General features: G+C 47.1%; 1 protein-coding gene across 17 annotated transcripts in view; it reads right to left on the bottom strand.

Moving 5' to 3' along the window:
* The window catches only part of SLC22A23 (solute carrier family 22 member 23), a 178473-nt gene that overhangs the window by 130027 nt on the left and 35850 nt on the right, over positions 1-12596 (bottom strand). For 10 of the 17 annotated variants that reach the window (XM_064597256.1, XM_064597257.1, XM_064597258.1 and 7 more), the window contains exons 2-3: positions 10164-10267; positions 4120-4274 (exon numbers count right to left, since the gene is read on the bottom strand). The exons of 1 other annotated variant lie outside the window; for it this stretch is intronic. In XM_064597256.1, the coding sequence (XP_064453326.1) occupies positions 4120-4274; positions 10164-10267 (259 nt within the window). Of the gene's footprint in view, positions 1-4119; positions 4275-10163; positions 10268-12596 lie in introns of those variants that run through there. 6 more of the 17 variants (XM_064597260.1, XM_064597259.1, XM_064597261.1 and 3 more) reach the window with 2 other exon arrangements.

The raw sequence follows: 12596 nt of genomic DNA, 5'->3' as shown, positions 1-12596 counted from the left end.
CAGCCTGTAAGGCACAGCGACTATTTCTTTAGTCTTTGATAAGACTTCTTTTCATAAACAAATAAGGAGATGTGATCCACTGATTCTTTTCTCCATCAGTGGTTCCCTGCCTCTTGCCCAGCAGAGTCAACCTTTTCTCCCCCACCTTTTTTTCTTCTCCTCCCCCGTCCCCCCGGCCCGAGGTAAAGGCACACAATGAAGCCACTGATTTAGCCTGAAGGTGTTTAATTATTTCAGTGTCTCCCAGTGGCCTCCCAGGCAGACACGAAGCCATCCACCTTAGCTGGTTCTCTCTCGTTCGGGCCAGCGTGCACTCCGCTTCCATATGAAGACTCATGGGAAGATGCCAGCAATCTCTATTTTATGTCCTAATTATACCACCATGGCTCCCTTTGATGACTTGGAAGTTTAAAGTATTTATCTGGAATGCACCTTAGAAAAATTCCAAAGCAGGAAAAAAAAAACAAAAAAAAAAGCCCTCTGGCAGCCTTGCACATAAAGCTGAAAACTTTCACAAGTCAGCAGCATTTCACAAAACGAAGAGTCCACCCTCACGGCAAGCTACACAAGAAACAAAATCTGCACAAATCATGACTTCCCCTACTTCCATTGCCAAGCACCTGCAGGACTAAAAAAAGAATCATACCCAGTTCTCTTCTGAGAAAGTACAAGCTTTCCAGCAGATGCATTAAGTGAGATTAAAAAACAACAACAACAACAAAAACCCGTATGGTTGAAGGGGGAGAAAATGTCAGGACCATTAAAAATGTATTTTCCGGGGCGCCTGGGTGGCTCAGTTGGTTAAGCGACTGCCTTCGGCTCAGGTCATGATCCTGGAGTCCCTGGATCGAGTCCCGCATCGGGCTCCCTGCTTGGCGGGGAGTCTGCTTCTCCCTCTGACCCTCACCCCTCTCATGCTCTCTCTCTATCTCATTCTCTCTCTCAAATAAATAAATAAAATCTTTTAAAAAAATGTATTTTCCAAATAATCAATGCCCCCAATTTAAAAACTTTTCTTTAGAGTCAATAAATACTTTGACCCTGTGGCCGGGGTTATCAATACTATCCTTTAAGCAAAACAAGTTCCCAAGCATGTACTACGTGTGTATAAAACGCTAGCAAGCACACTAATTTGGAAATTCAGACGCAGCCTGCCCTGTTGACCGGGAGCCTGCCTCTTAACTTCTCATCACCAGCCTCTATCTTGGCCTAAAATTGCCAGAGATGGGCTATCCCGGCCCAGCACATCCCATATCCTCCCCCAAAGCCCATCACAACTTCATTTTCATTTTTGATTCCCCTTGCCCATCTTAGCTCCTCTGCCATCACCAACCTCCCCCTAATTTATTGTTTCAATATTCCCTCAATGAACTCCAAGTACTCACTGATATCCTTTTGCTTTATTCTAACTTTGCTCTATCAGATGCTATATTAACTCAAACAGTGGGCGGCTGGTTGATACTTGGAAATTTTCATTGCCATGATATTTGTCAGGATGGTTGACTTGTAATCCCAAGTTAAGAAAACATAATTATTTATTTATGCCCTGCTTCATTTCAGAAAAAAAATGTAAGGCTCCTGGCACAAATATATGCAATAAAGTAGCACTTATATTATGGAAATAGGAAAATGGGACAAAGGAGAAATGAAGGGAGGAAAGTTTAGATGAATTTAGGAGAGAGGCCAGAATTTAAAGTTCAGCTTGTCAGGCTCATCACACACATGGCTGGATTAGATTCTTAGCTTTTGAGCTTCTTAGAAGCCAGTGGAAAGACAGGGACTCACTTACATCGGTGGCTGAACATTATGGTTCACTGGTCAAACCTGGCCTACATTCTGTTTGGGTTAAGTAAAGTTTTATTGGAACACAGCTACACCTATTCATTTAGGTATCATTTATGGTTGCTTTTCGCCATATGGTGGCAGTCAAGCAGCTGTTACAGAGACCTGCAAAACCTGAAGTGTCTACTATCTGGCCCTTTACAGAAAAAAGTTTGCAGACGACCAGGTTACGTGATTCTGTGCATACAAGATCAAAGCAAAGCAGTTTCCTGGGATAAGCACACCCTTTGACAAAGAACATTCTAGTATAAAGCGCTCACTATGCAATCTCGTGAAAACACATCCTTAGCTTCATTTTTCACAGTACACACAGCAATGGGTTTCAGGGCCGATGGCATGATGTCACAACCCACATCAGTGAAACAGTCCCATGTGAGGCTGCGACCAGGCAGGTCAGGAGAAATTCTCCCCTGCTCTGGCTTAATTCAGGGAGAGTTGTAGAGATGGCAAGTGCCAGCTACGCGTAGCCCTCCCCCCTCCTTCCTTATCGCAGGCAGACGAGGCCAAGGGCTCCGGTTGCTCTCCCCCAGGGAGCCCCGAAGTGTTCTCCGAAGTGTTCTCTGCGTTCTCTGGCAGCCTCGGCCAACCATTAGCGGTTGGCATGCAAGATAAAACTGGTACCCATCTTTGCTTCAAGGCGGTTTTCCATCAACATTCCACCTCTGAGTCTGAGAAGCGCTGGGGCTGGGACGCGGAGGCAACGCTCCCTGCCCCATTCCTGAGCGGAGCTATTCTATTCTGTCGACGCGCAGAGCCGTCTCCAGTAATGGTATCCATGAGGATGCACTGGCCTGACGTCGTCCTGGGGGAGCCAGGAGCCTCGCAAGGACGGCTGCCTGAGAAAACCCACCACGCCAGCACATGCGTGGCGCAGGCGAGGGTCTGAGAGCACGGCCAGGTTTCTCCTCCAGAAAAGAGGGTGGAGCCTCCTCCTGTGCACGCGTGGACCGCATGCACGGACCACAGGGCGGGGGCCGAGGCCAAACAAGGGCACTGCATTCTGTCTGGGAACGTTCAAGCCCCATGCCCATGTTGTTTGTTCCAAGAAACAAAACCTCCAAACAGCCATCACCCAGACCCACTGATCTTGAACACATTCCTAAAGAACCCCTTCCTGCCGGAAGCAAGGATTCCAAAATAAATGCAAATAAACTGGAAACGGTGATTTCCAAGAAAGTACAATTCAGTTCAGTGTTGGAAGAGGAAGACAGAACCGCCAACTGTAGATTTGGAAGAACACATCTGTCACACCTTTCTCTATGCTCATTCCTCCTTTGTGACTAATAAAACTATGTTACAAATTGATTCTACTTCTACTCTCTACAATCAGGAACAAAAATTCAGGTTACCCGAAAAGTGTTACTGAGTCTTTAATAGGCAAATCTAAGAGAATCAGAACTACTGGGCATTGTCTACATGTGATTCCTACCCATGTTGTCAGAAGGCAAGAAGCAGGCAAGATATATTATAAATCATTTTACGTTATTCCTAACATCTTTCCACAAGGTAATTAAAAAGTATAAAACCAGAAAATAAGTAAAACATCAAGGCCTACAACCTTCGTCCTCCCTGTGAGTTTGTGGCTGTTTTAGTAAACACCAACTACAAAGAAGTGAGATATAAGCATGCCTGACAAGGGAATTAGTATAGTCAACAAACATGTTAGATCAATGGAGGAAATTTTTTTTCACCCTAAAAAGAGCAAATGCTAACAAATGCTGAGATTTCCGCTTCCAGTACTGAGGGTTCACATCCAGACCACATCAGGCCACATGTGGACACAGGAGAGTGTGGGAATTTTGGACTCTATACAACCGTAGAGGAAAAAAAATGAGAAAAACTCTTAAAGTGCCAATGAGAACACTGAGCCCAGACCAAACAATAGCGGTACTTGGTATGTTCTTCTGGAACCAAGTACAGGAATATCCGATTATGCACTGGATTTGGAAGTGCGCAGAATGTCAACCCAGAAAATTCTGGAGGAAAGCAAAAGCCCATCCATATCAGCCGTGGCCAGACCTCCATTTCTCCAAGCAATTATGTAAACCCTCCATGTCCTTCAATGAGCCCTGAGCCTGAGCTGGAAATCAGGACAGAGTATTGGATGACACTGCCCGAGACAACTTTTTCGGGAACAGTCGAGGCCACTGAAGTTTGTGCTTCCAAAAGACTGCCATCCCAAACCGCCAGCAAGCAAGCACCCTTCCCATACCCTCACGGGCAGCAGCAAAACTGCCAACTAATTTCTTCAAGACAGTTGTGAAGGCTCCTACTTACGTAATGCATACAAGGTAAGAATTATTCCAGCCAGGCAGAATCCTTCAAAGAACCTGAGGGTGCTGAACATTGTCACATTCACTGACAGCGCCACGGTTAGTCCAAAGATCAGAATGAAGATGATGGAAAACAACAGCACAGGCCGCCGGCCGACCCTGCATGTGGAGAGGGGAAAAAAATTAGGAAGCATCGTTAAACAGGGTTGCAATGCTAGATCCTGACCCCCAGTATCCAGCTGGCGCTCCACAGATGTGGGATGAGTACTACATTAAAAGGCTCTGTGGTGCCCAGACCCAACTTGGTAAATCTAGGGTAGAAAGGCCCTCTGGGGAAATTCGGCCCAAACCCTTGCTTTGTACATAAGGGGGCGGAGGTCAAAACAGCTACTGAGTAGAACTGAGACAGGTACCCAGTTCCTGTTGGCAAGTCTGTTTCTGAGGGTAGAGGGGGATGGTTCAAGGCAAGAGTAACAAAATCAATAATAACTCCCCAAACACAAACCTTGACACACCCAGCATAAAATGTCTTGAGAAATTGCTGACCTTTGGAATGGGCTCCACAGTCAACACAAACACTGAGCCAAGTCACTTCGTTTCCTTTCTCTGGGCTGTTAACTAGTCCTACCTGACCTCCCATGCAGCCTATCAGAGTCCAGGACCTGACAGGGGCTGATCTGTTTCAGCTACAGGATGGGAAATACTTTTTAAGGTATCACAGACTAAACTAAGAGAGTTTGAACTTTAACTAAGGAGCGTGGACCTGGAAGTGAAGCCCACCAGGCAGCAAGGGGCTTGGAAAGAACCTGCCTACTGTGTTTCTGCAAAGGGTTGTGCGCACACGCTAGGTTGGCGGGTTACAGAGCGGGCCTGTGCGAGATCGGTGACCACTAGGGGGCGATGTGCTTCTAGGCGTGGCTGGCAGGGCAGAGGGGGTGGTCCCCGGGAACAGGAAGTCCCTAGTTCTCCATCCTTCCGGAAGTATCTTTCCATCTTTCCCTTCATCGACTCACTAGGGGAAAAAAACAAACAAACAAACCCAAACTCTCCACCACACAAATTAATATAATAAATCCCAGCTTGAACTGGAAGGATAGCTCACAGAAAAACTGGAGTAGTGGACTATCTGCCAAAGGGGGAAAAAAAAAAATCTACACCTGGTACCCCAAACACCTAAAGAGTAGCTGAATTGGCTGAAACTCGTCTAGACAACCTTGTGACGGTCTTGTGACAAATGAAAACAGAAAGGAGATTTGTGGCCTAGGGCTCGGGATAAGAATGGGGAATGAGTGCAAGTGAACACAAGATTTCCGTTCAAGGTGATGGAAATGTTTTAAACTTAGAGTGTGGTGATGGTTCTATAACTCTGTCTACATACTAAAACTCACTGAATTACTCACTTAAAATGGGTAAGCTTTATGGTATGTAAATTATCTCTCAATAAAGCCGTTAAGAAAAAAGCAATACTTAGTAACGCATGTCCTTGTCCTGTGAAAGAAATGGATGTAATTTCGAGAAAATTTGAGGGAGGGAACTACAGATCACAGTTTCATTCATTATTTCTTAGGCTTCTAACCATCCCCATTAGTCACATGGGTTTAGTGAGATGAACTCAATGCCAATGTGAGTCAACTCTTGTCAGAGCTTTTAAGCATTACGTCCCTTGACTGGTGCTGGGGTCATGAAGCCCTTGTCACGTACTCTATAGGTAGTTTTATCCAAACCCAATTCACTTAAATAAATTTATAATATGGCTTAGCTGGTCTCCTGAAAACAAAGATGATATCTAACTTCTCCATTGTTATTTCCCCCTTCCTTGTCTGTAAAATGGGGATAACTGTCTGACTTCACAGCATTATTGAGATCATTAAGAGAGGTGATGGATGTAGGCACAATGCCTGCCACAGAGCAAATAAAGGTTTAGCTCATGTGATTCCTTCCTACACGTCTACAGCCTGGATGCCCACCAAACCGGGTTTGCCCTGTTCCGATACTTTAGAAAAGATCCTTCATTTTTTTTTTTTTAGCTTGTAGAAATCTAAATCTAAATCTCTCCCTCCCAAATGGTTGCTAACATCAGTAAGTAAAAATTATTTTTAGGAACTGTGGCGCAAACATGGTCTTTAGAAGCAGACACCCCGGTCTTGAATATAGGCTTGCCACTTACACACTGCAAGATCTTGGGAAAGACTAAAGTTGTTCAAACGAGCCTTGAGTTTTCTCTGGAAGGGCCAGTTAATGCCGACCGAATGGGGTTGCTGTCAGGTATGGATATGTGCAGGTGATTTAGTAAGATTTAGTTAACAAATGTTATGATCATTGGAGTTTTAGTGTGAGCTGGCTTCCCCCAGAGCAGAATCCCCTCAGAGATGACATACAAAACCACACTCCAAAATCTGTTAATGCAGAGGTGGCATCTTAAGTGGGCAGAGACAGTGGTTCTCAAGGTTGTCCACGTCCTCCTCCTCAGAACCTGTGAATATGTTACCTTTCATGGAAGAAAGGGGCTCTGCAGATGCAATTACGGTTAAAGACCTTGAGACCAGGTGATGATTCAGGTGGATCCAATCTAAGCACATGGAGAGCCTCTTCAGGCTGCAGGGAGGAGAGATGGCGGCATGAGCAGACCCGACTGTCACTGCTGGCTTTGAGGCTAGGAAAGGGGCCATGAGCCAAGGAATGTGGGCAGTCGCTGGAAGCTGGAAAAAGCGAGGAAATACAACCCTGCCTGCACCTTGATTTTAGCCTCGTGAGAACTACAGAACTGTAAGTTAATTAATTTAAGCCACCAAGTGTGTGGTGATTCATCACAGTAGTCATAGGGAAATAACACAGGGTCTGATGCCCCACTCAAAAAGAGTGATTTGGAAAGATTTTAGTAAAGGGATTATTTGCAAAAGGCTGGGCAAGCTGTGAGAGAAACCTTGGGGTTGGCAATGGAAGGGGGAAGGATGGTCCTGGAACCCAGAGAGAGAGAGGCGCGGTGTGGAGGGGCCCGGAACGGAAGGCAGCCAGCCCCTGGCAGCCCTTCAGAGACCCAGCTGGGGACAGAAACGTCCCCCCTTACTCTCATCTCTCTCTCTTAGACCTCCAGTTGGTGTTCCCTCCCCATGGCCAGCCTCAGCCTGGAGCTAGAGGGCAAGGGGTCCTCTGGTGCAGCCTCGAAAGGCCAGGGCCCAGGGCCAGCTGGAGAGGGTGCAGAGGGCTCCTGAAGGGAGAAGAGTACAATGTCCAGCAACAGAACCAATAATAGAGGGAAGGGAGCTCATCTAGCAAGAGCACGGACGGGGCTGCTCCCTCGTAAACGTCTAAGCTAACACGTTATAGGATAGTACATACTGTAGATCCCCAAACAAGATTGGGTGGAACACGGTAACCTTTTAAGGAAAAAAGTGTCCTGGGGCCCCTGGCTGGCTCAGCCGGTAGAGCATGTGACTGTCGATCTCAGGGTCGTGAGTCTGAGCCCCACGTTGGGTGTAGAGATTCATTTTAAAAAATTAAGTAAAATAAAAAAGGGTCTTACTGAAGTTTCAACATGTGCTGACATCAGTCTTAGACATCAACCTTAACCGATGACCTGACCAACTTCCCCATGAGGCCATGAAATGGGTGCTGACAGCTGTGAAGTCTGGAGTTCCTTCTAAATGTGCTTATTTCCCTTTGGGCATGGCTCGATCAGGGAGTAAACGGCCAAAAATAAATGAATAAATAAAGGGTGGAAAACACCAAACTTTCAAACTGGAACTGAAGTCCACTCAAGATGTTCAAAAACCACAGGCACAGAGCGGCCGGCCCTGCCTCTCCGGGCACCCCCTGCCAGCTCACCACGAGCAAAAGTGACTGCAGAGGTGTGCCTTGGCAACATCATCAGGCTCGGGTTACTTACAAGGAAGACTACCAAACTCCTCTCTGCCTTTTGTCCCCAGGCCTGGTGTGTGAGCCGGGGTGCCAAACAGCAGACACGTGCAAGGAGTAAGAAATCACGGGCAACCCCCTGGGGTCCCTCCCCTCCTCGGGAGCTTTGTACTATCACTTAGCTGTCGCTCAATAAACCTTGCTTTGCTGCCCACCAAAAAAAAAAAAAAAAAAAAAAAAAAATTAAATTTAAAAAAAAGTAAGAAATCACCAAAAAAAAAAAAAAAAACCTTCTAAACAATTTAAGCCATTATAGACTGATCTATTCATAGAAGTCCATATTAACTTTCCCGATGATACCACTAAATAAGGACACCCAAACCTCGGTCAAGTCTGTATTTTTTAGAAAGACATGGATTCTATTAGTATATCATTCTAACCTATTTCAGTGCAGAATACTGGGAAACAAAAGTCCTCGTGGTTAAAATATTGGGATTAGAGTATGTTTCAGATTAGTAGAGTTTGCTCTGAAAACCTATAAACTCAAGGACTGGGTTAAAAAATACCCTACACTCCCCCCACTTCCCCACTTCACCCCCTGGTCCCCTGCCAAAAAAAAAAAAAAAAAAAAACCCAAAAAAACCCTCCAGGGGTCCTTGGAATAGGTTTTCAGAGGTCACGGCAGCTTTTGTTACTGCTCCCAGGGAATGTGTCCTTAAGAAGCATTTACAAATGATGATTAAGCAAATTCTGAACACACAGGAAATCACTTACTTGTGAAAGCAAAGCAACTCCCAAATAGATGCTTGCTTTTAGAAAGAAATTTCCAGAACTTGAGAGTGGTTTCAGAACCCCTTTTGGCCCCATGGCCTCCCTCCAGGCTCTTGCTGGAGTGCCTCAACCCGCTTTGTCAACTAACCAGGGAACCGGGGGCAACGCAGAGCAAAGCCACAGATGTAAGGAGTCTGCTCCACATCACTCTTGGCCCTTATGACGTCATTGGGTCCAAGATGTCCTTATTCGCAAAAAGTTCCTTTAAAGATCAAAGAACGTCAAGGTGGGAGAGGGGGGACGGCTACCCCACACCTTTCTCCCTGAGCAGCCCTGTTACTGGAAACCCCCGTCAACATCGGGAGCTTGCCTCCCTGCTCAGGTGGGTGCTCCCTGCGGCCCTCGTGAACACACGGGGCTGTCACGCACTCGTGAAGAGGCGGGCTCTGGAGCCACTGGGCTTCGGTTCAAATCTGGGCTCTCCAATTTAAAGGCTGAGTGAACTTGGGGATTTTACGTAGACTTCTGTACTTCTGTTTTTCCGCCGTAAACAGATACTGAATAGTACCTACCGACCAGGGGTGCTGTGAGGATGGGATATTTTAATGTGTGGAAATGTTTAGCACGGTGCCTGGCAACAATAATCAATCAGTAAGTGGTAGCTGCTAATATTGTGCTATCATCATCATTACTGTTAACTATGATTCTCTTCACTACCCCTCTCCATCTTCCTAACCTTATCACTTTATCAGCAACCACACACTTTGCTCCAGGCACTGAGAACTCCTTACCTACCCAAGTAAAGCATATTCATTCTCACCTCTGGCCACCACCCTCTCTCTGCTTGCGGTGCCCATCCGTTACCCAAATGCTGTTCACTTTCCAAGGTCCAGCTACCCACGGGCCCTGCAGAGGCGTCTCCTGGCCAAGCCAACTATAGGACTGTGCCTCTCTGAAATCTGTGTGTGTTTTGAGGTGCCCATCGGCACAGCCCTACCCATTCAGTGCATGTGGGTAGTCTCTAGCTTCTCCTCTCCCCATCTTTTGATGCATCTTGTAGATCTACCTCCTCAGAGCCCAGCCCACAGAGCCTTGAACCTCTGCCCTCAAGCTCTTCCCAACCAAACAAAAAACATCAGGAGCAGATGGGGCTGTGGGTCGCATGCAGGTGTTGCTAGATTCTAGCAGCTGGAGAATTGCAATAAATTTAAATTCTCCTTTCCAAAGGGCCGGTTATATGCACCGGCCAGTCCTCTTAGTTCTGAATTCTCCAGGTGACGGCTTCGGCCCTCTGGGCCAACACCCACACCAGGGCAGAGAAAAGACTCGCTAACAGTGATCTAACACAGACCACTCTTCTTTAGCCAGCAAAGGCTTGCTGTGGCTTCCAAAGGTTCGTGCAGCGGGCACGTTGGTACTCACCAGTCAGCAATGCATCCAGTTATTAGGTAGCCAAAGATTAATCCAACCAGTAAGGAGAACTTAGCGATATGGACCTTCCAGGAATTATCACACACAAGATCCCACTAGAGAGGGGCAAATAGAAAATAAGTCAGAGAGAAACACATACAGAGGCCAGTTGTAGTTCATCATAAGGGTAATACAATCACTACGGTAAGGATCAGGACCCCATTCATAGCACCAAGTCACACACACCATGAAGACCTTCCTTCAGTGGGTCTGAAAAGCCAACAAGGAGAAATAGAATTTGCCCACAAAAGGCTGTGTAACATTTTAGTCCGGGACAGATTACAAACGTCTGCAAGGAGCACCCCAGGAAACGTGGGGGCGTGTGTTCTTCTGCCCCAGCTACCACAGGGACCGTGACGGAGGAGGCCGGGCTGTCCTCATGGCCAGCACCCGTTCTCACCCACAGAGCTGTCGCTCGCCTGGAGGAGGGAAGACCCTGCCAACTTGCTGCACAGGGGATCGTGACACGAGGCAATTAAAAGCAACTTCTGTGTTTCCATGCCCAAGCCCTCCCCCCACACTTTGTAAGTAGTCTTAAAAACAGTTAACAATTAATGTTGAAGTATCAACTAACAAAGCATTCTTTTTTCTTTTTCTCTTGTAAATGTCCCTTAGGTTTCCCCTGACTCCCTTCTAAAGCTACGCTCCACCTGGAGGGAAAGCCAATCGATTTGTGAATACAACATTTAGACTCTTTTAACAATTGTTTTATTATCTAATAAAAAAATACAACAAGTCTCTAAGTTTGTGTCGTCCTTTTGCAGAAGCAGAAGAGCCACGTTTGTTCCCTGGAAGTGATATGCATCCAAGTGGAAGACCTATGAGGACATGGAGCTCAAATCCAAAAACAGCTCACATCCGGGCTTCGGGAGCAAACCGGCAGGGTCCCGGCTGGTGACACCATGAAGACTGCAGCCCCCCACCCCACATCACCCCATCGGATGCCCTCCTTCAGGTACAAAGAAGTTGCTAAAGAACGTCAGGTCAGTGGAGATGGAGAGATGCACCACGAGGTAGGGGAGGTGGAAATGTCAGAAGTTCTGGAAGCAAAAGCAGGATTTGTTGGGGTGAAACCTGATCTTAGCTTTGTCTTACTCAATACACCCCCCTGCCCCCTTGTCTGTCCATCTTGAGACCCAAGTATAATGAGGGGATCCTTACAGGGCATTGTAAGCTCTGGTCCTGCCCTCCATTTCCAAACTTCTGGTAAGCCGGACGGCACCTGCACCCTCCCCTCCCCTCCCCACCTGGGAGACCTTAGCTGTGGGTCTTGACTTCAGCAGGCTTTGGGAAAAGCCACGCTTCTGCACCGGCCACGGTACAGGGAAGCACCTGGCCTGGACAAAGCCGGAAGGCAGCCGCCTGTCACACTGTTCCCTGGACTCCTTGGAACACACATTTGCTCACTGATGCCCCCAAGGCATGTTTGACTTTCCAGATTCCAGAGACCTGGGGAGAGTAACTTAACTCCTCTACCCATCTGCTTCCAGAGTGATGTCCAATGCCAGGCTCAGGAAGAAAGGGAGGCACAGACCGCACGGGGCCTTGTCAACAGTGGATGGTTTGGGCGTGGTTCTCGTCAAGATTTACTCATGTGTTTGGGGAGCGGGGCGCTGCTGGTTGCACAGAATCATAATTCAGATACAGGAGTTCTTCAGAGGGTGAACCTTCTCCTGTGTCTACTCCAGTGGTCCTCAAAATGTGCTCCAGCAGTGAGCAGCCCCGGCATCACCCGGGAAGGTGCTGGAATTACAAATTCTTGGGCCCCACTCCAGACCCGCTGAGTGAGAACTCCCAGAGTGAAGCACAGGAATGCAGTCTGCAAGCCTTCCAGGTGATTCTGACGCCCGCTCAAGTCTGAGAACCAGTGGCCAGCCCTGTCCTGCCATTTCCCTGTCATTCTGAAGACGATGAATGAGCGTTGCAGTCCTGGGCTGGGGTTCAACCCACTCACCATGAGCAGGATGCAGCCAAACGCTGCAGGAAACATGCACAACAGTCCTGTTATTTTGTACTTCGAAGGCAGGATTGTCAGACCAGATTGTCAGTGGGCAAACCAACATTCACCTATATATCGTTTCTAGGAGTAAATATAGTTTTAATAAAAAAAAAAACCAACAAAACCTTTCAAGGTGCAACCCAGCTTCAGAAATGCAGGTCTTGCTTTCTCATGGGAGTTAGAGCATCATAACTGACTGCGTGTGTCTACGCTGGTTCCCCTGCTAGGTGTATATATTCTGAAGCCGTTTCTGGATCGCTTTCTCTCCTCTCTGCCCAGCACAGGACCCCGCCCACAAAGTCATCAGTTCCAAGAATAAGAGCTCCATCTCTAAGCATGCCTGGCTAATCTGAAGAAGAGGTGCTTACAACACCAACACCTGGAAT

Source organism: Mirounga angustirostris, unplaced genomic scaffold (genome assembly GCF_029215605.1).
Source record: "Mirounga angustirostris isolate CCGP_5_RB_7025 unplaced genomic scaffold, mMirAng1.0.hap1 SCAF_8, whole genome shotgun sequence".
In the NCBI taxonomy this organism is placed as follows: Eukaryota; Metazoa; Chordata; class Mammalia; order Carnivora; family Phocidae; genus Mirounga; species Mirounga angustirostris.
This window is presented reverse-complemented; position numbering and strand designations above follow the sequence as displayed.